This window comes from Aspergillus steynii, assembly GCF_002849105.1.
Source record: "Aspergillus steynii IBT 23096 chromosome Unknown P170scaffold_11, whole genome shotgun sequence".
Lineage (NCBI taxonomy): Eukaryota > Fungi > Ascomycota > Eurotiomycetes > Eurotiales > Aspergillaceae > Aspergillus > Aspergillus steynii.
Genome location: NW_020194408.1, coordinates 259,923 through 283,805, shown reverse-complemented (window position 1 = coordinate 283,805; position 23,883 = coordinate 259,923). Strand labels below are relative to the sequence as shown.

Here is a 23,883-nt window from a genome sequence, read left to right as displayed (position 1 = left end):
GCCCGCGCTCGCCATCTGGGCCAATCAGCGCGCGAGTAATCAAGGCCGGCGGCCATCTTGAAGCTTTTCAGACATCCGTTTCCAACCCGCCTGGCTCTGCTCCTCTCCTCCTCCCCCTTCTTCCCCCACCGCCCTCCCAATTGCTGTCAAGCCTTCCGGCTGCCTCCATTTCCTCTCCTCCAGTTCTTTTCCTACACATGCGATGATGCTATCGCGGTCTACTTTCAGCCGAAATGCGCCCCGTGCGCTCCAGCAGTGCTCTGGTGCTGCCGCCAGCAGCCGTCGGGGCATGGCCTCTGCCGTCACCCCCGGCCTCCAGTACGACGTCTCTGAGTCTGCCGGTGTGAAGGTCGCCAACAGAGAGGTTGCGGGCCCGACGGGCACCCTCGCACTGGTTGCAAAGGCCGGCCCCCGTTACCAGCCTTTCCCTGGCTTCGCCGACGCCCTCGAATACTTCGCCTTCAAGGTTCGTTCCCAACACGCAATGGCAGCGCGCCCTGATCGTCTGGACTCTAACGGGATATCCCTTTCAATTGACAGACTACGCTCAAACGGTCGGCATTGCGGATTACTCGGGAGGTTGAACTGCTGGGCGGTGAAGTTTCCTCGTCACATACGCGTGAAAACATCGTCTTGAAGGCCAAGTTCCTCTCCAATGACCTCCCTTACTTCGCGGAGCTGTTGGCCGAGGTTGCTTCTCAGACCAAGTTTGCTGGTAAGTGGACGACGGCCTCAATCATCCCCAATGATCGAGCAAGATGGGTCTAACCTGGTTTTTTTCCGCCTCTCCTTGATAGCCCACGAGTTGGATGAGGTCGTCCTCAAGCTGCTGAAGTACAGACAACAAGCCCTTTCGGCCAACCCCGAGGCGCTCGCTGTTGACGCTGCCCACGCTCTGGCTTTCCACCGTGGTCTGGGTGAGACCATCACTCCCTCTCTCGCCGTCCCCTTCGAGAAATACCTCTCTGCCGAGGCCCTGCTCGAATATGCCCAGCAGGCCTACGCCAAGTCCAACATTGCCCTTGTTGGTAGTGGCCCCAACTCCGCCGACCTGTCCAAGTGGGTTGGCGAATTTTTCAAGGAGCTCCCGAGCACTGGTAGCGCCAGCCAGTACCAGGTGAAGCCCTCCAGCGCCTCCAAGTACTACGGAGGTGAGCAGCGTATCTCCTCCAAGGCTGGCAACGCCGTTGTGATCGCTTTCCCCGGCTCCAGCGCTTTCGGAACCTCTGGCTACAAGCCCGAGGCTTCCGTGCTCGCTGCCCTTCTCGGCGGTGAGTCCACCATCAAGTGGACTCCTGGCTTCTCTCTCCTTTCGCAGGCCACCCAGGGCTTCTCTCAGGTCCGCGCCTCCACCCAGAACCACACCTACTCCGACGCCGGTCTTTTCACCGTTACGCTTTCCGGCAAGGCCGACAAGGTTGCTTCCGCCAGCAAGAACACCGTCGATTTCCTCAAGAAGGCCGCCGCCGGCGAGATCGCCAGCGAGGATATCAAGAAGGCCACCGCCCTGGCCAAGTTCCGTGCTCTCGAATCTGCCCAGACCCTTGAGACTGGTCTTGAGGCCAGCGGATCTGCTCTTGTCCACGGTGGCAAGCCGTACCAGATCAGCGAGATCGCCCAGGGCATCGACAGTGTCACCGAGGCTCAGGTTAAGGAGGTAAGTTTCTTTGGTCTCGCTTTTTCAGATCCCGTCGGAGAGTCGGAGACTAACGCATCATTTCTTCGCACAGGCCGCCAAGTCCTTCCTTTCTGGCAAGGCCTCCGTCGCCGCCGTTGGAGACCTCTTCCAGCTCCCGTACGCCGAGGACTTGGGTCTGACCGTTTAAAATGTATACATTACATCCTTAGACTGGCTTGGAAAAAAGCGTCCCCGCCTTTCCCTCCCCGCTGCTTCATTCTTCTTATGTGTCTAGATCCATCTTCGCAGATATCTTTTTTGTTATGTGGCTGTAGCTCGTTGTGTGACTGTAATACAACTGTACCTTATTCGATCTGCTCCCATGTGCTCGTTTGCTGGTTTCTCCTGCTAGGCTATGTCGTCAGAGCAGTAGTGTACTTGCCAGATCAGATGTAGAACATGTTTTTAAAACCATTAGCAAGTCTTGAAGAGTATATATATATATGTTATATGTAGAAAAATATATGTTCATATCAGCAGTTGTCTACATGGGAGGTTGGCAGTCTAACTGTCCAATAGACACGTTTAGATCATGATAAGGGCTACGGTGATGGGTTCACTACGACAATGCTACTGAATGACCGGTGACACAGGATCACGCAATTAGTTATATTCATAGATGGATAGGCCCGGCGGACCACTGCTGCTCGAATCTCAAGAGTCTATTCTGTTTTTGGGCGGCATTATACGGCCACTGGTGCCCGCTGCCCAGCTGGTCTCAATGCTTGACCGATTGATACCCTCCCCGACCAAAGTCCGTTCGATGCAGAGCCGCATGGCAGGCCACGCATGGCAGAAGGGTATTTCAAACCTTCTCTAGTGCTTCGCAGTGACTTGGTCGCCCGTCAGTTTTTCGACGGCTTCCTTGGCCCTATTCGGCAGAACGGAGACCCACAGGTTAGCATCACTCGGACCCTCGGTAATCACATGGGATTCGCCAACGAAACGACGGGGAAAGGAAGAGGAGAACTCACATGTCACCGAGCGCCACCATGCAAACAGTCTGCCAGATGCCCAGTCCCACTCGGGGAGCGACACCACGGTAAAGACCCTTGATGCCGTTGGTGTCGTAGATGTACTTGAAGGTTTTGCCCACGGTCAGGTTCTTGGGCCGGTTAGGGTCCTCGGTTTTACTCTGCATCTCGACACGGATGACTTCGATGGGCTGGTTCCAGGCGGAGAGACCACCGCCCAGACCGGAAGCCAGGATCTTCTCGAAGGCACCCAGCTTTTCTCCCTCGGTCTTGTTCGTGACCTTGCGGATCGCCGACTCTGCCAAACGGGAAAGACCGAATCGGGATCCCCAGTTGGTGGTCTGACGAATGGCGACGGCATTGACACCACGGTTAATGCCTCGGATGCCCTCCTTGCGGTAGATGTCCGCGAAGGTCGCGAAAGTGCTCGGGGGTTTTACACCCTGGGCCGCCATCTTGTGCTTGGTGATTTCGACGGTCTTCATGCAGGTACAGAAGCCCATGGTTGCGTACGCCTGGGCGATACCACCGGTCATACCTCCGGTGATACCGGCGAGGAAGTCAGGGGCACCGAGAACCTTGGCACGGAACTCCGCCTCGGACGCAACGAAGAGGAGGACGGCGCCCTTGGTGGAGGCCTCAATCCAGGCCCACGGAATGAGACCTTGATAATCTACAAGATTATCCCACGTTAGCCGTGACACCCCACACTAGTCGGAGGACGGACCCCAGGCGGGGGGAGGAGAATGTCACTTACAACCGAGGATCCCGCCACGACCCCATATCCGACCCATAGCGCCGGCGAAGCTGTCGCCCCGGTTCGCAGCCATGGTTGTCTTGATCACTTCCAGTGGCTTTTTATTTCCAAAAGTTAGCAATGCTCGAGAGCCCCAGGCATGCGGGTCCGAGAGATTGGAATTACCTGTCCCAAAGAGGTGACCCTACGGTCGCGTGTCAGCATCCGGCCGGTATGGCAAGTGGAAGAGCATCTATGGAGAAGAAACTTACTCGAACATGTTGAGCCCAGCGCCCACTGTGGTAAATCTGGCATCAGCACCGAACGATGGTCTCCATCGGGTTGCGGCCGGGAAGGGATCACATACGCAACAGGTTGCTGAACTTCACGGGCTTCTTCTCGAGCGTGGGGCCAGTAGAGGCCGTTCCGGCAGTAGCAGTAGACATGTCTAGCCTTGGGGAGCACTGAAAGGGGCCCTGACCAAGGGATGTAGGGGGCTTCGTCGCCTAAGGGATCACAGGAAATCGAAGGGAGTGCGCGATGGGAGCGACAGGGACGAGCAGGAGCAAGTAAGCCAGGGAGATTCGAAGGTGAGAAAGAGATGGGTGACGGAGGAAGGAGAAGAGAGAGAAGGAATGGGAGGGAAATATAACCGGCGTCGGAGGCAGCTGAGTGCCTGCGAGCAACTAGCAGGTCGACTATAGCCGCCGTCGCCAATAATACCGGGACAACGACGGGCCGGGGTGGCAGCCTCAGGCGCAGCGCCGGGCGGAAGTCGCCAAATCTAAAATTAACGGATTTCCCCAAGAAAACAAAACAATTGGGGAGCCGCTAAGCCGCTTGCGGGCTGGCGGTGTGGTTGACCCGAGGCCCGCAGTTGCGCTCGCGGAGCAAACCGGGCCCTCCCAACAGTTGGCGCGATCGGTTGAGACCCGCGGACTGTTATCTACGAAGTACATCCCAGTCCAGCGGCCCCCTTTCTCGGGCTCGGTCCGCCCAGGACGACTCCGGCAGGATGAGCAGATGAGCAGGATTGCCCTCCGGAGGAGTCCGCCCTCTCCGGAGTACGGAGGAAGCGTATCCTCGTCGTGGTTCTCGCTGGTTTCTTTTACTACTTGGATTTTCTTCCTCATGCCCTGACATACCAGAAACAGGGAAAAACCACCCGGCTCGTGCACTACACCCGGAGTCCGGATATGTGGATTAAAGGTGGACAACGATTTCCAGTGCCGCACGCTACCAGGCCCACGCGAACCTAGTTTCTATCATTCATAGTACTAGTACGGAGTATAGAGCTCAAACCCCCAACACTCATCGCGTCCCAGTTTTATTAAAACGAAAAAGGCAAGAGGTGTGAAAAAAAAAAAAGAATTCTAACACAGGAAAAATAATACAATGTGATATTTGATCATAACAAAATACATCTCCTCCGTCTTTTACAATTCATAGAGCGAGTTTAGAGCTTGGCACCGACCAGCTTGGCGTAGGCCTCGGTGCTGAAACTCTTGGGGCGCTCGATGGGGGCACCCAGAGCACGGTCAATGATCAGCTGGGGAAGAACACCAAGGGCACGGGAGACACCGAACAGGACGGTGTAGTAGTTGGCCTCAGTCAGGCCGTAGTATTGCAGGAGGACACCGGAGTGCTGGACCGAAGTTAGTATCCGTATTGCAGGCGGGCCAGGGAGTAGAACTTACGGCATCGACGTTGGGGAAGGGGTTCTTGGTCTTGCCGTGCTCGGTCAAGACGCCGGGGGCGATCTTGTAAACCTGGCTGACCAGCTTGAACATGGGGTCATCAGGAAGCTTGCGAAGGGCAAACTCGCGCTGGGAAACGTAACGAGGATCCGTCTTACGGAGGACGGCGTGGCCATAGCCAGGAACAACCTGGCCGGAGTTCAGGGTGGACCACAGGTAGTCCTTGATGGCCTGGTCGCTGAGGTCGTTTCCAATGGCGGCCTTCATCTTGGTGAGCCAGTTAAGCACCTCCTGGTTGGCCCTGTTGTGAAAAGTAACTATTAGCCATACCATTCTTGTTTCCATCCCCCCTCTTTTTTTTTTTTTTTTTTTTTTTTTCATGTTGTCTTAACTTACAATCCGTGCAGAGGACCAGCCAATCCGTTGAGACCGGCAGCCAGAGAGAGCATAGGGGAGCTCAGAGCGCTACCGACCAGGTGGGTGGTGTGGGCGCTGACGTTGCCACCCTCGTGGTCAGAGTGGATGGTGAGGTACAGACGCATGAGCTCAACGAAGTCCTTGTTGTCGCCGAAGCCGAGCTGGTTGGCCAAGTTGAAGGAGTAATCCTTGTCCTTCTGGATAGGAGCGACCTTGCCGTCCTTGAAGACGTTGCGGTAGATCTTGGCGGCAATAGTAGGAAGCTTGGCAATGAGGTCCATGGAGTCCTCGAAGGTGTAGTTCCAGTAGTCCTTCTTGTTCATGCCCTTGGCGTAGGCCTTAGCGAAGGCAGACTCGTGCTCGAGGGCAGTGACGGCCAGCGAGAACTGGGACATGGGGTGGAGAGTGCTGGGGCAGCGGTCGATGAGCTCCTCAATGAACTTGGGGAGATCAGAGCGAGCAGCCCACTCAGCAGACAGGTCGCGAACCTGCTGCTCAGAGGGGATCTCGCCGGTCAACAGGAGCCAGAAAAGACCTGCAGTCTATTAGCAACGGCACAAGATGGATTGTACCGTTCCCTGTCGGCCGATTTTCTCTTACCTTCGGGGAGAGGCTCCTGGCCACCGGGGCCCTTGGGAAGAAGCTCCTGGCATTCGGGGATCTAGGCGATTGTTAGATTTTGGAAATTCGACGATATAGGCGTTCTAAGACTTACAGTGCGGCCACGGAAGCGGATACCCTCCTCGGAATCCAAAACAGAGCCCTATGTGAAGTTAGCCGGTGTTTGCAGGGGAGACGAGTCCGATGGGAGTTGATCCGCACCTCCCAAACCAGGGCCTTGATACCACGGGCACCACCGTAGGCCTGGTCAAGGGTGACCTCACCGATCACCTTGTGGCCATGCTCCCTGCAAGTTTTCGATTGTGTGGTTAGCAATGGCAGTAGGGTTGTTCCGGTGTAGGAGAGGTGCGTACTTTCTGAGCTTCTTGACCTTCTCGAGCTCGGAGGGAAGCTTGTCGGCAAAAGTCTCCTTCAGGGACTAGATTGAGAGCAGACGAGGTTAGCAAAGATGGCCCAGGACAGCGGCCGAACGATCCGAACGTACCTTGGCCTTGCCGGTAGAATAGCAGCGCAAGCCATTCAAGGCGGCCGACTGAACGACCGGCTTACCGGCGAGGGTGGAGGAACGAAGGGCGGAGGTTCCAAGTCTCAACGTAGAGGCCATGATGATCAAGCAACCTTGGGGATGTGGTTGAAGAAGTGATGGAGAATGAGAGGAGGGTGAGGAAGGGAGAAAAGAGAGGTAAGAAAGAAAAAGATGCTAAGGAGATTCGGGAGAAGCTCTTTCGGCGGCCCTTTTTTTCCATCTGGCCGTAACGGTACAGCCGGTACGCGGATTATACGGTAACAACCGGCACCGAGGCAAGGCAGCGGGCGGGAGTGGGTATTGTACGGTAACGCGAGCTACTCCCAAGGCGTCCCGGTCTCCCGAGTTTTATTCTGTCATCGATTCCTGAGCGAGTATACGGAGTCCCTGGGCTGGAGGTATATGGGTGCCATCCTCCTGTCCACAGAGTCGCCGATTTCATTGTTTCCTGTTCTCCGGGGCATGAATTTCCACTCTACTCTGTACACATCCATCCTTCCCCGGAGTAGCAGCACTCCGATCACGTTGGGATCTTATCTACGGGGCTACGGAGGAAGGAACACCTTCAACCACTCGGATATCTGCGAGATACGATCCTTCGGATTTGTTTAACTTTCTTTGCTTCTCGTTTCTTTAAGCCGACCGAATTGTTGGCTTTTGTTTTCCCTCTCAACGTTAGAGTTAGACCTACATTAATTGACGATCTCGGCACTCCGTAAACGGAGTAGTGCTGATGGATGACGTCGGCGTATCGCCATCCTGATCTCTCAGGCCGCCAATCGCTACTTCCATCCTCCGCCGTAATATACGGAGTATCTAGGTACCGTACTACCTACTCCGATGAATGGTCACAATTCCAGGGAAGAGGCATGTTCCATGATGGGGAGGCAGTCACGGCCGTAAGAATCTGGCGGTGGAACTCCCCCTTTCTTGACACGAATCATCCGCCGTCCGTCGCCGGTTTGATTCACCGGCCGCGCTGAGTAAGACCCGGGCGGTGGTCACGTGCCAGTGTCGCCGCCTGAGGCCGCCGGGCTGCCCGTCGTGGACTAGCGCCGGCAGGGAAATTTTCGCTCACCTGACCTCCTCCTCGTCAAACTCCTTCCCTCTTTATGCTCTCCTCCTTTCTTCTCTTTCATCGACGTCCATCTCCTTCCTGACATCCACCACGTCACTCGCATCTGCGTCGTAACTTCATCCATTTCCACCTCACTTGTTGGCCTGCTTCGCTCATTCTCGGTTCTTTTACTTCTCTCACCTTTAGCTCGTACATCCGTGTACACGTGCTCGTTCGCGAGTCGCAAAGCTCTGGACACGATCGCTTGGCTGTGTTCCAGCTGTAGGCGGGATTCTCCTGTGGGTGCCTGTGTACGCTCGCAAGTCCGTAGTGACACGATCAGGAGTCCGCTTAAGACGTCGCTCTCACTCGTTTAAGAAAACATCACAATATCCTATCTCCATACAGTACTGGATCTCCCGGTAGAAACGACCTGGTCCCTGGTATCCTCAGTCATCCCTTGACCTCCTTCAGCCTGCAGCGATAATCAAGCAGTCTTGGGCCACCTTTCTTCCGTTCCTTTCCGTACTGGACCCGGGCTTCCAACCCCAAATAATCCACCTTTCACCATGTCTTCTGCTGTAGCAGAGCTGGATAGCTATCTCCAGTCGATGCTGGCCCTGAAGCCCCCGGGAGTTTCGGGGTCCAAGATCAACAGTATCACGTCGCTGTGTACGGCGAACGTCCAGGTAATGCATCTCCTTCCCCCTTCCGCCCGCGTCGTGCTTGACGAGAGGAGCGCCCAGGCTAACGAGCGTCGTGCGCCGCAGAATGAATCCGTCCTCATCCAGAAGATCTATACACACTTCAAAAAGGCACCGGGAACACACAAATTGGGCGTACTCTATGTCGTAGACTCTGTAACTCGACAGTGGGTAGAAGCAGCGCGCAAGGCCGGCCAGCCGCCTGGCAGCGCGGCGCCGGATGGAACCTTTGCCGCGGGCGTTAACAGAGTGACCGAACTATTACCTGTCTTGATGACTGATATCATAAACAATGCTCCCGAAGATCAAAAGGTACGCACTAGATGCACGATGCGAAGAAGCGGCCAAGTTCCTCGAGATTGGCGGGCATGCATAGGGCCGGGACGCGGCGGTGATCTCTGCTCGCATCCCGCCTTTATAAGTCTTGATTTACGTATCTCCCGCCACATAGAACTTGCCTGCGCCCTAGACCCTTGTCCCGTTTCCTCGTGGCGAATAGTGCAACTTACGTATTGGCTCGTGGCTTCATATAGGAAAAAATCAGGAAACTGGTTGATATCTGGGAGCGCGGATACACCTTTCCCGCCCCGATGCTTGCGTCCTTCAAGGACAAACTAAATGCGCCCTCATCGCACAGTAAGCCGTCTCCCTTCCCCCACGTTCCTTTCTCGCGTCGTTGACTGCGAGGTCGAGCATGTCCGTCTGATGTGGTATCGATAGATGTGGAATCCACCACTCCGGAAGGGTCTCCGGCCCCGAACTACATTCCGCTGGGCGGCCAGCAGCAGCAGCAGCAGTCGCAGTCGCAGTCGCAGCAACCGGCAAACGGCGCGAGTGCGTCGGCGCCCGACACGTCCAGCATCCTGAAGGCTCTGGCAGATATGGCCAAGCAGAACACCGCAGCGCCGGCGCCGGCGCCGCCAGTGGCGCCGCCGACTAACCCTCTTCATGCGCTGGGCCAGCCGAGTACCGTCCCGCCTCCCATGCCGTCATCCGTAGATCCCGTTTCGCACTCTTCCAACGGGCAGGCCGGCGTAAATCCCTATGCCTCCGGGGCGATGGGAACCCCGTTCGCGGCTTTGGGCAGCGTCCCCGGTCCCAACCCAGCGCTGGTTCAGCCGCAGAGCCAAAGCCAGACCCCCAATCCGCTGGCCGCGGCTCCCAACCCGCTGGCGGCGCTACTGCCGCAGGCGACTGCAGCCCCGACTCAGCAAACGCCCTCCATGGCGCCGGATCCACTGCAGCAGCAGCTCCAGCTCCTGCAGGCCCTGGCCGCGCAGGGAATCCCGCAAGAGCAGTGGGTCCCCGCCCTGCAGCTCCTGACCAACATGACGGCCGGCCAGGCGCCCGGCTTCAACCTGCCCGGCCAGTCCGTCGGTGCCTGGGGCCGCCCCGACTCGCAGGCTCGAGACTACGAGCGCGATCCGCGCGACTTCATGCGGTCGCCGCCCGGCCAGTATCACCGCGGTCGCTCTCGCTCGCCCGGCTGGGACCGCCGGCCCTCGCCTCCGCGTCGTCGCGACAGCCCCGTCTATGGCGAGTATCACGGCGACTCGCCCGGTCGCCGCGGTGGCGATCCGCGCGGCCGTCGCGGCAACGACTATCGCCAACGCAGCCCGCCCGGACGCAGACGTCGCTCTCCTTCCCCCCGCAAGGACCCGGCCTTGCCTCCTCCCGGCGAAAAGAAGATCGAGTGGGACTACTCCATCGGTCAGAATCACATCAAGGTCCTCAGCCGGACCCTGTTCGTGGGCGGTGTCACGTAAGTCTCCTCAATCAGTCAACCATCGGTCTTTCAATTCCACTAACGTTGCCGGTCACCAGTTCCTCCGAGTCTCAGCTTCGCGCGCTGTTTAGCAAATTCGGCATCGTTCAGACTTGTATTGTGAACATCGACAAACGCCACGCTTTCATCAAAATGATCAGCCGCACCGATGCCATCCGGGCTCGCGACGGCATGGAATCGTACCGGTCCGGCGATATGCAACTTCGGGTAAGTTCTCAAGGCTGTTTATCTCTTATCTTCCCCCCAACCCCCTTGTGGCGTGCGCTGACCGGTTGCAGACTCGATGGGGCGTGGGGTTTGGACCGCGCGACTGCAGTGACTACCAGACCGGCATCAGTATCATTCCAATCGACAGACTCACCGAAGCCGATCGCAAGTGGATGTTGACGGCCGAGTATGGCGGAACGGGCGGAGCGCCCATCGACCCCGGCATGGTTGTCGAAGAGCCGGATATTGAGATCGGGGCTGGAGTTTCGTCGAAAGCCATCAGTCGTCGGATTGCCACCGACACTGGCGGCAAGCGTGGCCCGGTTTCCTCCCGTTCGCAGCAAGATCGCTTCCGCCGTCCCGAGCGCGAGCCCCCGACGGGCATGGGCGCCATGGGCGGTGGCCACGCGGACCGCGATGTCGCCAGTGCCAACAATGTCGGCGTGCCTCCCACGGTGCCCAGTTTCGGCTTTTCCGTCCCCATCCCCGGCATGTTTCCCCCGGGTTTCATGATGGGCGGAGCGCAGGCGGGCTCCGGTGGCTCCGCGCAGCCCCCGCCTCCTGGCCAGGGAGGTAACTGATGTGGTGGCTTCTTGATCCATCCCCGTTTTCTTTCTCTTCTTTTCTCTTCCGCTGTAAATCCTCTTTTGATCTGGGAACTTGGCGTTCGAGCTTCAGGACGGTCTCTTGAAGGGGGGTTTATCTTTTATGTTCTGTCTCAAAAAAAATGGGTTGCTTTTCTTTTCTGTCTCTTTTGTTTCTCTTGAGGTCGGGCAACTAATCATGTATGGGTTGTCAAGACTCTCGGTATTTGCTCGCGAATTGCTGCTTCGTTAACGCGATGCTTTTAAACTATTGACACGGTTCCTCGGTCTTCGGCATACGAGGAATGTACTTGGCTAGTCCTTAGGCGGATTGAGGTGCTGTTTTTTTTTTTTTTTTCTTTTGCTCCTCCGTCCTTTTTCCTTCGTCGTTTTCATCTTCCGCTTTATTTCGTTTCCCCATGGGGTTTTTCTCTTGTGTCCCCCCGTTCCTGTACACGACTGTTCTCTTTCTACGTCCTTGGATTTGGGTGGTCTTGTGAATTTATTCGCTGCATGCTATAAAACTAGCAAACCTGTTTCATGTATCTGCGATTTCCACGTCAGTCGAACTAGTGTTACTCAATTATTTTGATACCTCTTCTTACATACCCTCGCTATTGTACGATTCTCCATTGCCACGAGTAGAAACTCTGGTCGAGTCACTGTTGTGGCTGGACACGGGATATATATACGTGGTAGTCCGATAGAATGTAGGTAGTAGATATATTGAATTATACAGTACTAAAACACAAAGGATATATATATGTGAATATCCCAAAGCAACGACTTCACCCAACTCCGTGCCAATGCCAATGCCAATGCCAAAACAAGAAAACAATCACTGAATACTATACAAAAATTGATTAGGAAGTAGGCCGAGACATTCGCCTGAGGTGTCCGCCTTCCGGCGCGACGCTCTTCCTAGCCTCTTGATCCGATCCTACACCGTAAAATCATTCCTCAATGCAGCCTGTTGTATGTGCAATAGATCGTTGTAGAACAAGTCTGGGTGAAAGTTTCCCCTTCTCATCCCCTGATCACATCCCCGCGACATGCAATAAAAAGGCCTAGCCGAGCTTCAGCCTGTGATACCACTTCGTAGTCGGCGCCGTCGTTTCCCACGACTCATTCTCCACCGGGGTGCGACCGGTATCGATGTCGGCCTCGAGAGGGCGAACGAAAGACGTGCGGTAGACGATCTTATGGCCCACGTACAACACCACGAAAAGGATCAAGCTGATGTAGGCAATGAAGAAGTCGGTCACGTTGAAGGTCGGGATCCAGGCAGTGAACCCTTGGGTCAGAGTGATCAGGACGTTGAAAAAGAGTCCGTACCAGGCATACCATGGCTGCCAAGGAGCTTTGTAGGGCACAAGATCACGGGAGATGTTGCGAGCCTTCAAAGCACGCATGAAAGCCAGGTGGCAAGCATTTAGCGACGCCCAAGTGATGATGCCGGCAACGCCGGCAATGTTCAGAAGCCAGTTGAATACCGTGCTGCCAGCATTGGACACGTTCATGAACCCAAGCAAACCAAAGGCGGCAGTAAACGCCACGCTGAAGTACGGCACACCTTGCTTCGTGGTCATCTTGAACCAACGCGGCGCAAACCCTTCCTGGGCCAAGCCGATCAGGATACGGCTTCCGCTGTATACGTTGGAGTTGGCAGCAGAAAGCACCACCGTCAGCAAGACCGCGTTGATGATGTCCGGCAAGACTTTGACACCGGCCAACCTGGCGGCGATGACAAAGGGCGAGGAGTTAGCATCATTGCCGTCCGTGAGGAGGCTTTCGTTAGTGTAGGGCACCAGGATACCGATGAAAAAGATTGTCAAGACGAAGAAGAATAGGATGCGGAAACAGGTCTTGCGAATGGCAGAGGGGACGGTCTTGCGAGGGTTCTCGGTTTCACCGGCAGCGATACCGACTAACTCGGTGCCCTGGTACGAAAAGCTGGCCTTGATAAGCACCGCCCAGAAGCCCACGAACTTGGCAGTCGAATCGGGCGAGACATGCTCGTACGGCGAAAAAGGACCGGGGTTAACCCAATAGCGAAACCCAATATAGTCCCTCCCGCCGGCGCCGGCATTGATGCAAATTGCGAAAACCATAAATCCAATCACAGTGAGGACTTTGATGCTGGCAAACCAGAACTCCAATTCCCCATAAAAGCTGACGGGCAGGAAGTTCAGGAGGGTGATCACAACCCAGAAGATGGCGATAAAGATAGCGATATTGATGTCCTCATCCCAGAACTGTATGATCAGCCCCGTGGCCGTCAGTTCAAGTGCGAAGGTGCTGGCCCAAGAGAACCAATAGATCCAGCCCATAGCAAAACCCAGACTGGGGTCAATCAAGCGAGCGGCATAGGACGTAAAGGCACCGGGGATTGGGATGTAGGTTGCAATTTCTCCCATTGAGGTCATGACGGAGTAAACGATCGTGCCGACGAAGAGGTACGCGATGAGTGCACCGACGGGACCGGCGCTGGCAATCGCAGTACCGCTGCTGATAAAGAGACCTGTTCCAATTGTACCACCTAGGCACAGGTCAGGACTTGATACTGGAGGGAACATGTGTTCAAGACCTACCAATAGCAATCATCTGCAAATGCCTGCTCTTTAGCTTCCGCTTCAGATCGGGGAGCGGATTGGACTCGCGGCTTGCGCCATGTTTCTCGCAGTCCACATCGTGTACATCTGGGGACGCGTTATGAGACTCGAACTGGACGGCTTCCTCGTTGGGCATTATGCCCTTGTCGCCAGCGAACTTCGGCGCAGTGTTGACCTCGTTCTCAGAGGCCATGCTTGGCCGTCGACAGTCCAATTGGTGTCGATGAAGAAACGTGCTGAATGAATGGAAAGTGTCGGGGAACCCCCAAAAAAAATGTGTCAAGGTTGTGAGGAAAGGTGAACAGGAAGGTCTAATTCCCGGCTCCACCGAAACACGCTTGAGTCACCACCCAGGGCTTTCTGAAATGTAATTTGGCTCGCTGTCTCTTCGGGAAGGGGAAAAAAAGAAAAAAAGAAAAAAAGAAAAAAAAAAAAAGAGGTGCTGCTCCGCCGACTCAAGTTCCTGTGGTGGAGTAGGACTGGTTAATCCAAGGGAGCCAAGGCGATGATTTATAGCAAGAACAGCCAATCGTCCCCTCTTTCGACAGCCGATATATCAGAGATAGAAACGAATGACGAATGACAGAGATGGAGATAATGAAATTATGTACTCAGGACCGGAAGATGTTATGTAAAAGGAATGACTGAGATGAGCGGCAGTCGTCTCTCGTCAAGCACTAGTACCTGGGACGAATGCAACGTTGATGGAGGATCGGCTTGACAAGTTGAATCAGAGACCGGACTAATAGAAATAGCATTAGATAGGGCTCCTCTTTTTTTTTTTTTCTTTCTTATCCTTATTTCGTTTGCCTTATCCTTTTCCCCCTTGCTTCTCCCATCTCCATGTGGTTGCCCTAGGTAGGTTTTCGGATCATTTTTGCCATCTCGCAGGATGGGAGAGGACCGGCGGGCAAAGTGGGCCGGCGATGAGTGGAGTGGGGAGGAAAGAATTTTTTTTTCGCGTCGAGTCGACCGTGGAATTCAGATCTGGAACGTGCGGTGGCGGGAAAAACGAACGGTTTTGCCGCCGGAGACTCCCGAATCGAAGGGAATCTTTCCCTGCGAGGCTTTACATTTTGCAGATGCCTGCCACGTCATCTATTATATTACTATAGAGTTATATATATGTGTTCAAGAGTCAAGAGTCAACATCCAACACCACGCCCAACACCCTAGTACTTGCTATTGATTTCTGAATACACATGGAACACAGGGGGTATACATTTACGGTCATCAAGAAAGGCGGCAAAAGCAACAACAATAAGAAATGAGGAGCGAAAGAGAAGGTTAGGTATGGAGGCTCCCAAGGCCCTACCTATCCTGTTGGTTCTCAAGTGCCGGCAGAGAATCCCCGTCACGGAACCGCGGCTATACAGTCGTTTAGACGCCAACGTGAGCAGAAGTTTGAGGGGCAGGTTTCGTACTAGGAGAGTTCGATCGGGATCGCAGAGCGCCAAGAACAGACGTCACGGTCGTGGCCACGAACAATGCCCTATACCGACGACGTTAGTTGCAGTCGCCAGGTAGATTTGGGTGGGGGGGGGGGAAGGTGCGCACCACTCGAACGCTCCAAACACTGTTGCCGCTTGCGCCGAGTTACAAGCGCTCCAGTGGCAATATTCTGCAGGAGGCAGCGCAGCACCCAGGGCAATGAACCCGGCGAACCAAAAGATCATGGTGATCGCTTCCACCGCCGGAATGACAAACCGATGCGCCAGGTTCGGAGCGAACACCGGGGCAAGGGCGAGATAGGGCGTTGCAAAAAATGCCGTCCAGATCCCATTGAAGAGCATGAAGTTGACGGTGTCGCTGCCACGGAAAAGGCTAATGACTGTGATGGGGTTAGCACGAGATCCATTCCGAGACCCTACCCCGGGGTGGACAGATGGGGTTCCAACGGACTATATGCGGTCAACCCGAGAACAATGATGGCGAAGATGACCTGGATGACCCGAACGGGATAGATCCAGGGGAAGCTCCAAGCCATGGCGAGGTTTGGTGGTGGTGTCTAGGGTCGCTCGTTAGTGACCCATGTTGACGCAAGTCCCGCGAGAGCCATCAAAGACGTCCTCCGACCCTGGAATGTCTTGACATATGTGACATCGGACTGACCTGGGGAGATGGATAGGTCGTAGGCGTAGGTAAGAAGAGTACCAGTGGGACCCGTGGTTAGTTGTCGGAAGGGAAGCAGGATTGGAAAAGAAGGCGGCCATCGTGCCCGACCGCCAGTCCCTGATTTATGAGACCCGAGGAGGCGCTCGTGTCGACAGGAATTGATTGGTGTTTGTTGGCCAAAAAGATGGGCAGAAGCTTGTGATTTAACGCGGCAGCCTTATGACGACAAGCGCCTCGGCGCAAGGGCTGCACACGCTGGATGACTTCATAGCTCATGGCCATTGGCAAGGAATAAGAAATTAATGCCATTGCCTGATTGCACTAAAAATAGCGGGGGAGAGGATGCAGATCTATAGGATGGAGGATGGCGATACTGGCAGAGAGACTCGCAGGGATATACTCCAGAGAGACCGGAGGAAATGATGGACGGAGACGGCTGGATCACGCCATCGCCCGCGTAGACAATGAATGACGATGAGGACCATCCAACTCGACCCCGCGTTTGTCTATCCTCTATCCTCTATCCCCTGTCCTCTGTCCTCTATCCTCTATCCTCTGTCCTCTATCCTCTATCCTCTGTCCCCCATGGCCAATCCACCGCAGCCTCATTTTGAAACCCTCCAACTACACGCCGGGTGATTCCCTCCCCAGATTCAATCAACGACGACTACTAACATCTCCAGTCATGAACCCGACGCCGCCACCAATTCCCGTGCAGTGCCCATCTACGCCACGACGGTAGGTCTGGTCAACCGGTACTCCCTAGTAGCAACTACTAACCTTTTTCCGCAGTCATACCAATTCAATGATTCGGCACACGGCGCCAGACTCTTCGGTCTCCAGGAATTCGGCAACATCTATAGCCGTATCATGAACGTGAGTACCTACGGGACGTGCGTCTGGTTCCCGGGAGTCGGGGAGTCGCTCACCATCACTTATTCCCTAGCCGACGGTGGACGTGTTCGAAAAACGAATCGCGGCCCTCGAAGGGGGAGTCGCAGCCGTGGCAGCCTCCTCGGGACAGGCAGCTCAGTTCATGGCAATCTCGGCGCTGGCGCATGCCGGCGACAACATCGTGTCGACAAGTAACTTGTATGGCGGCACGTACAACCAGTTCAAGGTCCTGTTCCCTCGTCTGGGAATCAACACCAAGTTTGTCCGGGGAGAAGACCCCAGCGACATCGCCGCTGCCATCGATGATCACACGAAGGCGGTCTACCTTGAGACAATTGGAAACCCTCGGTACAATGTACCGGACTTCGAGGCCATTGCCAAGGTTGCTCACGAAAAGGGCGTCCCTTTGGTGGTAAGCACGGACTAAAGCACCCCCATCCGGTGACGGAACTATAGAGGCGACTACTAACAACTCCCCATCCCTGGGCCGGCACCGTCTAGGTTGACAACACGTTCGGAGCCGGTGGCTACTTCTGTCGTCCCGTCGAGCACGGCGCCGACATAGTCGTCCACAGCGCAACCAAGTGGATCGGGGGTCACGGAACCACCATCGGCGGCGTTGTTATCGACAGCGGGAAATTCGACTGGGGCAAACACGCCGCACGCTTCCCGCAGTTTGTCGAGCCATCCCCGGGCTACCACGGCCTGAAATTCTGGGAGACCTTCGGACCGCTTGCTTTTGCGATCCGCGTCCGCGTGGAAATCCTCCGCGACGTAGGATCGGCACTCAACCCGTTCGCTGCGCAGCAGCTGTTGCTGGGATTGGAGACGCTAAGCCTGCGTGCCGAGCGACATGCAGCGAACGCACGGGTTCTGGCGGATTGGCTTCGGAGCAACGAGAACGTGAGTTGGGTCTCGTACCCCGGCCTGGAAGACCACCCCAGCCACGAAACCGCCCGGCGCTATCTGACGCGTGGGTTTGGCGGGGTTTTATCATTCGGTGTCAAGGGCGGCGCAGTGGCCGGTAGCCAGGTCGTCGACGGCTTTAAATTGATCTCCAATCTTGCCAAGTAGGTGTTCGCCTTTCCCCGACGAGTGCAGCAGAACATGGCGAGCTGACCGGACCGACGCAGCGTCGGCGATTCCAAAACGCTGGCCATCCATCCATGGTCGACCACGCACGAGCAACTGTCCGAGCAGGAACGTCTGGATTCCGGGGTGACGGAGGACGCCATCCGGATTTCTGTTGGCACCGAGCATATCGACGATATCATTGCCGATTTCACCCAGTCTTTTGAGGCGGCGAGGGCTCTGAGGCAGTAGAGGGTAGGTTTGATTTTTGGTCTCTCTTTGGATTTCTTTAGCGTCTTTTTTTTTTTTTTTTTTTTTTTTTTAATTTTTGCGAATGAAAGTGAAAATGAAAGTAAACCTGAACGCAAACGTCCAAATGAACGTAAAAGTCAGAGTCAAAGTTCAAATTAAAAAACCTTAAAGAAGAGAAAAAAATCGAGGAAGTGGAAAAGCCGGGGGGGAGAAAGGCCGGCGTTCACATGAATCCCACACGTGCGAAGGCCATCGCCAGTTTCAAGTTCTCATCTGGAGATTTCTTGAGCCTTCGTCCATCCTCGGCATCTCTGCCTCCACGCCACCGGGGGAATTACCCCCGTACGGGGAAATGCCGAGGTTCGTTTGGCGTCGCATGGAGCAAGTCAACCGTCATCCACTCAGCGTCCGTCCGAGACCCGCAGGCGTTGCATAAGTGTTGATTATCACGGACTATCCGGACCTCTTCATTCATCCTTTTTTTCTTCGTCTTCTTCTTCCTTTTCATTCCTTCGTTGTCGCCGACTTCCTTTGACCCCCCTATCTCCACTCTGTCCACGTCCCCGACCCCCTTTTCTTTTTATCTTGAATCCTGTCGGACTCAGGACGACTTGCCATCCTCATTCATCTGGAGACTTGTGTTGTTGGGTGAGCTAGCCTGGATTGTTGCGCCCACGAGATTTGGATGGACATGGGCTGACTGGACCGTATCTGCGGTAGAACATAGACGCCGCGATTATGCTTTTCGCTCAACAACCATCGCACCTCGCTCGTGCGAACGAACTGAGGCAAGAGCCCCCTCAAGGGGCTCCGTACTCCGTCGCCTTGCCGGGAACCGAAAAGCCCGGCCGGAGCAAAATCTATCGCGCCCATACCGCCCAGAAGGAACTCGTGAAGACGTTGGACCCGCAGGTATGTGCATAATAAGGCATCGCCTGGTATGTAGCCGGCGCTCATCTCCGCTCCTCTAGGTCCTTACCGCACATGATGCATTCGAATCAACCGCCCGCCGTGTTCCGAAAAACCATTGTCTTGGATGGCGCCCATACAATCACGAAACTAAGACGTTCGGCTCGTACCAGTGGATTGACTATCAGACAGTCCAGCAGCGGCGGACGACCTTTGGTGCCGGTCTGGTGGAATTACATATGAAGCATGACTGCCACCGTCCCGGCCAGTATGGTGTTGGTCTGTGGTGTCAAAACCGCCCCGAATGGCAGATCACCGGTATGATTAATTCCTCCAACTTCCCCTCGCCGATGGCGTGGCGCTGAACCCGGTATCGCAGATCTCGCGTGTATGTCCCAAAGTCTCTATTCTGTTTCTATCTACGATGTGCTAGCACCGGATGCTACCGAGTACATCATCAACCACGCGGAGCTTTACTGCGTCGTGACCTCGCTGCCACATATCCCCACCTTGCTCAAGCTGAAGCCTCTGCTGCCCAATCTGAAGATGATTGTCAGTCTGGATCCGCTGGACGCTGGCGAACAGGCGGGTCATTCGAAGCGGGCTCTTCTCGAGTCGGTGGCTGCCGGACAAGATGTTTCGATCTATACGATGGACCAGGTTGAAGAGTTGGGCGCTTCCGCCAATCGTCCCTGCAACTCGCCCTCGCCTTCGGACATTGTCACCATCAACTACACCTCTGGAACGACCGGCCCTCCCAAGGGTGTGGTTTTGACACACGAGAACGCCGTGGCCGCCACTACGGGTGCTCTGGTCACAATCGAACAAGCCAAAGGTGACACGATGGCATCTTATCTTCCGCTCGCTCACATCTACGCACGTTTGTCGGAGCATGCGGCTTTCTGGGCGGGCGCTCGGATTGGATACTTTCATGGCAATATTGTGGAGCTGGTCGACGATCTGAAGATACTGAAACCCACGGGGTTCATGTCCGTCCCGCGTCTGTACAGTCGTTTCGGAAACGCAATCCGTGCTTCGACCACCGAACAGCCCGGCTTCAAGGGTGCGCTCTCGCGACACATCGTCGCGACGAAGACGGCCAACCTGAAAACCCCCGACCCTTCCAAATCCTCTGTGCACCACGCTCTGTACGATCGCATCTGGGCAAAGAAGGTTGCTAGCGCTTTGGGCTTGGAACGCACGAGAACCATGGTGTCCGGCTCGGCGCCGCTGGATCCCTCGCTGCACGACTTCTTGCGAGTCGCTCTCGGGGTGAATTTCGTCCAGGGCTACGGTCTCACCGAAACCTATGCCATGGCTTGCGCTCAGTCCCCCCATGATCTTACAGCCGGAAACTGTGGCCGTCTCGCTCCCTGCACGGAGGCTTGCTTGGCCTCTCTGCCCGACATGGATTACTCCGTCGATGACAAGCCGTACCCTCGGGGCGAACTGCTCCTCCGGGGCCCTAATGTTTTCCGCGAGTATTTCAAGAACCCGGAGGAGACCGCCAAGGCGATCACGGAAGACGGGTGGTTCCAAACCGGTGACGTTTGCACCATCGATGACAAGGGCCGCATCGTCATCATCGATCGCCGGAAGAACGTTCTGAAGCTGGCCCAGGGAGAGTACATTTCACCGGAGCGTCTGGAAGGTGTCTACCTATCCGAGCTGGGGTACTTTGCCCAGGGGTATATCCATGGCGAAAGCGTCCAGACGTTTTTGGTGGGCATCTTCGGGGTCCAGCCCGATATGTTCGCCCCCTTTGCCAGTAAAGTGCTCGGTCGGACCATCAACGAGGCCGACATCAAATCTGTTCTGGACAACGAGAAGATTCGGGCAGCCGTGCTGAAGGATCTTGAGCGGGTGGCGAAGAAGCATAAGCTGGCCGGATATGAACGGGTCAAGAACTGTGCCTTGATGCTCGACCCGTTCACCGTGGAAAACAACCTGTTGACGCCAACGTAAGTGGTTCATCTGCGCTAATTTTGCATCCCTTCCATCGGACCTTGAACTGACTCGTGCTTTTCTCACCTTTCCAGCCTCAAGCTGAAGCGCCCTCCCACTGCAAAGCAGTACCGCACACTCCTGAATGACCTCTACGCCCAGGCGACGGCGGAGCAGTCTACTCCTCGGGCCAAACTGTAGATCGGAGATGTTTCCCCTATATATTTATATATTTACATATTTCTTCCTGTTATTTTATTGGTTTGAGTTACTAGATATTGATGGGGAAGATGAGGTTCACTTTGACAGGCCATGTACATATCTACTACCGTTGAGCGGGAGACATCGCGAGAACGCTGGATCATAAGCTTGATTGCCTACTCCGTACCGTAGAATCTCGTCAGAGCTCACTTCCTGGCCTGTGGATGCTGGGGTGCTGAGCGCCGAATGCTTGCGAGGGAAGAATCAATAATAATAATAATAATAATCGGTCGGGGTTGCGGCCGAGACTAATCCAAGGATGTACCGCCTTCTGGTCTTTCCCTTCCGCAGCCCCATCGCCATAACCAACTCTTCCCTTTCCGCCTTTCTCTTCCCTTGTTCTCTTGCTTCCTGTTCTATACCATCCCATTCAGCAACGATGCGCCTGATAAATAGCTCTCTGCAGGTTCTGCTGCTTCTCGTTGCTGCTACCGCAACGCTGGTGACTTCAACCTTAACGGTCACCATCCCCCCTTCCAATCTGCTCCCCAACCCCAACGCCTTGCCGGCCGGGACGCATGCCACCTTGACCTCCCTGCCGTCGTCTGAACGCTCCAAGGAGAACTCCGAGTCTGTCTCCCACACCTTGAGCGCCTCGCTGACTCGCTCCGCGACCTTCGTCTTTCGGAACCTGCCCTCGTCCCAGTCCCAAGCCCAGTCCTACTTGCTCGACATTCGGTGTGCTGAATATGTCTTCGCCCCTTATCGCGTCGACATCTCCGCCAATGGTGCGGTGCTGGGCATCTGGGAAACGTTTCGCGGAAACCCCTGGGACAATCGTGGGACCGAGAAGTTTGTCGTCGATCCTGCCGCTTCCGAGGCGGCGGCAGCCCCGGTGGGCGATGTGACGGTGGAAGCCAAGTTGCTGACAAGGAGAGCTTTCTACGAGGAACGATCTAAATGTGAGGACAAGGCACCCCTGTGGATTATGCGGACCCGTGGATGTACACACATGCAGATGCTGACCAACATGAACCCGCCCCAGTCTCCCCTCTCGCCTTGTTCAAGAACCCTATGATTCTAATGGCCCTGGTGGCCCTGGGATTTACATTTGGAATGCCGAAATTGATGGAAAACAGTGAGTTACGGCTGTCTCGACCCTAATTGTGACCTCAAGGGGCTTGCTAAACATTGAACCCTCCCCCGCAGTGGATCCCGAAATGCGTGCCGAATTCGAGAAGCAATCTCGCAGCTCTCCCATTTCCGGCGCGACACGGAATGCCATGGCAAGTGGCGGCGGTGCTGCGCCCGGCAATTTCGACCTTGCTGGGTGGATGGCCGGCGCGGCTCCCCGAACGGCGGCGGGCTCGGATGCCCCTGCATCCCCAGAATTATCGACTGGCCGAGACGGCGGCGACTCAACCCGGAGGCGCAAATGATTTGGGCCGGGGGCAGAAGGCTGAACATATAGATTTATCTAGTTCCAATCAATCTACACCAACATATCTTCTCCATGGCACCGAATAGGGTTTGGAATATCAAGAAAAACACATATGCCAGCCGTGCAGACAATGTCCTCCTGCCTTTACGAAATCATTAGGAAAGCAAGGAGTCAAAATTGAAAAGGAAATGGAATAAATAATCCCCCCAAACCGATTAATACTGATACACTCTTTCATTCATAGCACATCGTGTGTCCCTTTTCCATGGCCGAGCTGACGCATACGGTACGGCAGACTTAAAAATCGCCGCCTCCGAAGTCATCGCCACCGCCATAGTCATCACCACCGCCATAATCGTCATAATCATGATGATCATCAATTGCCTCTGCTAGCAGAGCACCGCCAATTAACCCTCCACCCACACCTAATGCCGCAGCACCCGCAGTTCCCATTCCGGACCGCCGCTGTTGTTGCATCGCAGGGGGATAATAGCCACCCTGCGGCGGATACGCGGGGTATCCGTATCCGACGGGCTGGGGAGGGTAGCCACCCTGGTACCCTCCTTGAGGATAACCGTAAAACGGTGCCGGCTGCTGCTGCTGCTGCTGCTGGTAAGGTATGGATGGAGGGGGTCGCCCATACCCGACGCCGCCGCCACCACCACCCGCGGAGGACTTTCCCATCAACTTACTCAGAAACCCTTTGCTGCGCGACTTGGGTTCTTCCGGCCCGGTATTCTGCGAAGGCGTCGCCGCCGGGGAGGCCCGGTGATTCGATGGCAGAGGTCGCGAGGCTTCCGCGTAGTAGTCCGCCGCGGCGCCCGGATCTTGGTTGCCAGGGCTCTTGACCCGGGCCTGCGCTTCTTCTTCGGCTTGCAGGCGAGCGGCTAGACGAGCGTCGCTCTCGAGAGTGCTGTTTCCAGAATCCGTTTGGTTGTACGGGTTATTGGATCCCAGAGACTTCTCGCCAAGGGTGGTCGTCGCAGATGAGCCGCCCTGTGATGAGTCGTAAGACGGTGGCGGCTCGCTCGGGGCCTCGTGTAGCTTTTCTTCCGAGGCAGCGGCCTCGGGGGCATCCCATTGAGACTTGCCAGTGCGCAGGTTTACAAAGAACCTGGGAAAATCGGTTAGCAGCCTACCCCGACGTATCCGCATGGGTATCGTGCTCTTACCATTGCTCATACCGGGGTTCAAATTGAGCCTTCCATCCTTCCGGCACAGGCGGAGGCGGAGGCCCAGGAGGCGGTGCGTATGACATCAGTCCTTTCTAGCGGGGTTCTGTAGTCCCAGCGGAGTCTGGCTGGGTTCGGGTTTGATGCGCGATTCGAATGGATGCGCGTGTGGGGAGTTGGGGGGTGGAGGAAAGGATGGAAGGAGATGAGGGTTGTCGTAATCGTTTGCGGATCATATAGTTAGTAGACGGGTGTATATCGCCGTCCCCAGGTATATATACCCAG

At 55.5% G+C, this 23,883-nt stretch overlaps 10 protein-coding genes across 10 annotated transcripts; 5 read left to right on the top strand and 5 right to left on the bottom strand.

Annotated features, from left to right (window-relative positions):
* Window positions 1–85: 85 nt before the first annotated feature.
* Window positions 86–1,939, top strand: P170DRAFT_418806 (ubiquinol--cytochrome-c reductase subunit 2). The gene is made up of 4 exons (XM_024847241.1): window positions 86–466; window positions 541–715; window positions 798–1,657; window positions 1,731–1,939. Exons 1-4 carry the CDS (start codon window positions 203–205, stop codon window positions 1,824–1,826), a joined length of 1,395 nt encoding a protein of 464 aa, XP_024698416.1. The 5' UTR covers window positions 86–202; the 3' UTR covers window positions 1,827–1,939.
* Window positions 1,940–2,419: 480 nt separating this feature from the next.
* P170DRAFT_441565 (putative mitochondrial DNA replication protein (Yhm2)) lies at window positions 2,420–3,859 on the bottom strand. Its single transcript, XM_024850343.1, has 6 exons — window positions 3,756–3,859; window positions 3,661–3,685; window positions 3,575–3,593; window positions 3,410–3,506; window positions 2,653–3,325; window positions 2,420–2,549 (listed from the first exon to the last, which is right to left on the bottom strand). Exons 1-6 carry the CDS (start codon window positions 3,832–3,834, stop codon window positions 2,495–2,497), a joined length of 948 nt encoding a protein of 315 aa, XP_024698415.1. The 5' UTR covers window positions 3,835–3,859; the 3' UTR covers window positions 2,420–2,494.
* Window positions 3,860–4,611: 752 nt separating this feature from the next.
* On the bottom strand, window positions 4,612–6,727 carry cit1 (citrate (Si)-synthase CIT1; the record flags this gene model as incomplete). The annotated part of the gene is made up of 8 exons (XM_024847240.1): window positions 4,612–5,033; window positions 5,086–5,386; window positions 5,482–6,037; window positions 6,103–6,163; window positions 6,218–6,265; window positions 6,325–6,409; window positions 6,477–6,541; window positions 6,608–6,727. 8 exons carry the CDS (start codon window positions 6,725–6,727, stop codon window positions 4,845–4,847), a joined length of 1,425 nt encoding a protein of 474 aa, XP_024698414.1. The 3' UTR covers window positions 4,612–4,844.
* A 1,548-nt stretch (window positions 6,728–8,275) lies between these two features.
* P170DRAFT_369900 (Nrd1 complex RNA-binding subunit) lies at window positions 8,276–10,984 on the top strand (the record flags this gene model as incomplete). Its single annotated transcript, XM_024844935.1, has 6 exons — window positions 8,276–8,395; window positions 8,477–8,722; window positions 8,944–9,046; window positions 9,131–10,172; window positions 10,235–10,403; window positions 10,475–10,984. The coding sequence occupies 6 exons, from the start codon at window positions 8,276–8,278 to the stop codon at window positions 10,982–10,984; spliced, it is 2,190 nt and encodes a 729-aa protein (XP_024698413.1).
* A 1,070-nt stretch (window positions 10,985–12,054) lies between these two features.
* On the bottom strand, window positions 12,055–13,792 carry P170DRAFT_481062 (putative arginine transporter; the record flags this gene model as incomplete). The annotated part of the gene is made up of 2 exons (XM_024853833.1): window positions 12,055–13,526; window positions 13,579–13,792. The coding sequence occupies 2 exons, from the start codon at window positions 13,790–13,792 to the stop codon at window positions 12,055–12,057; spliced, it is 1,686 nt and encodes a 561-aa protein (XP_024698412.1).
* A 1,187-nt stretch (window positions 13,793–14,979) lies between these two features.
* P170DRAFT_514389 (MARVEL domain-containing protein) lies at window positions 14,980–15,586 on the bottom strand (the record flags this gene model as incomplete). The annotated part of the gene is made up of 3 exons (XM_024855203.1): window positions 14,980–15,091; window positions 15,157–15,430; window positions 15,502–15,586. The coding sequence occupies 3 exons, from the start codon at window positions 15,584–15,586 to the stop codon at window positions 14,980–14,982; spliced, it is 471 nt and encodes a 156-aa protein (XP_024698411.1).
* A 702-nt stretch (window positions 15,587–16,288) lies between these two features.
* P170DRAFT_418789 (O-acetylhomoserine aminocarboxypropyltransferase/cysteine synthase family protein) lies at window positions 16,289–17,931 on the top strand (the record flags this gene model as incomplete). Its single annotated transcript, XM_024847239.1, has 6 exons — window positions 16,289–16,349; window positions 16,398–16,452; window positions 16,507–16,590; window positions 16,661–17,020; window positions 17,110–17,678; window positions 17,742–17,931. Exons 1-6 carry the CDS (start codon window positions 16,300–16,302, stop codon window positions 17,929–17,931), a joined length of 1,308 nt encoding a protein of 435 aa, XP_024698410.1. The 5' UTR covers window positions 16,289–16,299.
* A 248-nt stretch (window positions 17,932–18,179) lies between these two features.
* P170DRAFT_394418 (putative AMP-binding enzyme) lies at window positions 18,180–21,149 on the top strand. The gene is made up of 5 exons (XM_024846060.1): window positions 18,180–18,579; window positions 18,652–18,843; window positions 18,903–19,158; window positions 19,220–20,801; window positions 20,880–21,149. The coding sequence occupies exons 2-5, from the start codon at window positions 18,670–18,672 to the stop codon at window positions 20,983–20,985; spliced, it is 2,118 nt and encodes a 705-aa protein (XP_024698409.1). The 5' UTR covers window positions 18,180–18,579; window positions 18,652–18,669; the 3' UTR covers window positions 20,986–21,149.
* Window positions 21,150–21,422: 273 nt separating this feature from the next.
* P170DRAFT_441558 (uncharacterized protein) lies at window positions 21,423–22,194 on the top strand (the record flags this gene model as incomplete). Its single annotated transcript, XM_024850342.1, has 2 exons — window positions 21,423–21,947; window positions 22,031–22,194. Coding segments are annotated over 2 exons (644 nt in total), but the record flags the coding sequence as incomplete, so codon positions are not given.
* A 270-nt stretch (window positions 22,195–22,464) lies between these two features.
* P170DRAFT_418778 (WW domain-containing protein) lies at window positions 22,465–23,684 on the bottom strand (the record flags this gene model as incomplete). Its single annotated transcript, XM_024847238.1, has 2 exons — window positions 22,465–23,540; window positions 23,599–23,684. The coding sequence occupies 2 exons, from the start codon at window positions 23,682–23,684 to the stop codon at window positions 22,724–22,726; spliced, it is 903 nt and encodes a 300-aa protein (XP_024698407.1). The 3' UTR covers window positions 22,465–22,723.
* Window positions 23,685–23,883: the final 199 nt, after the last annotated feature.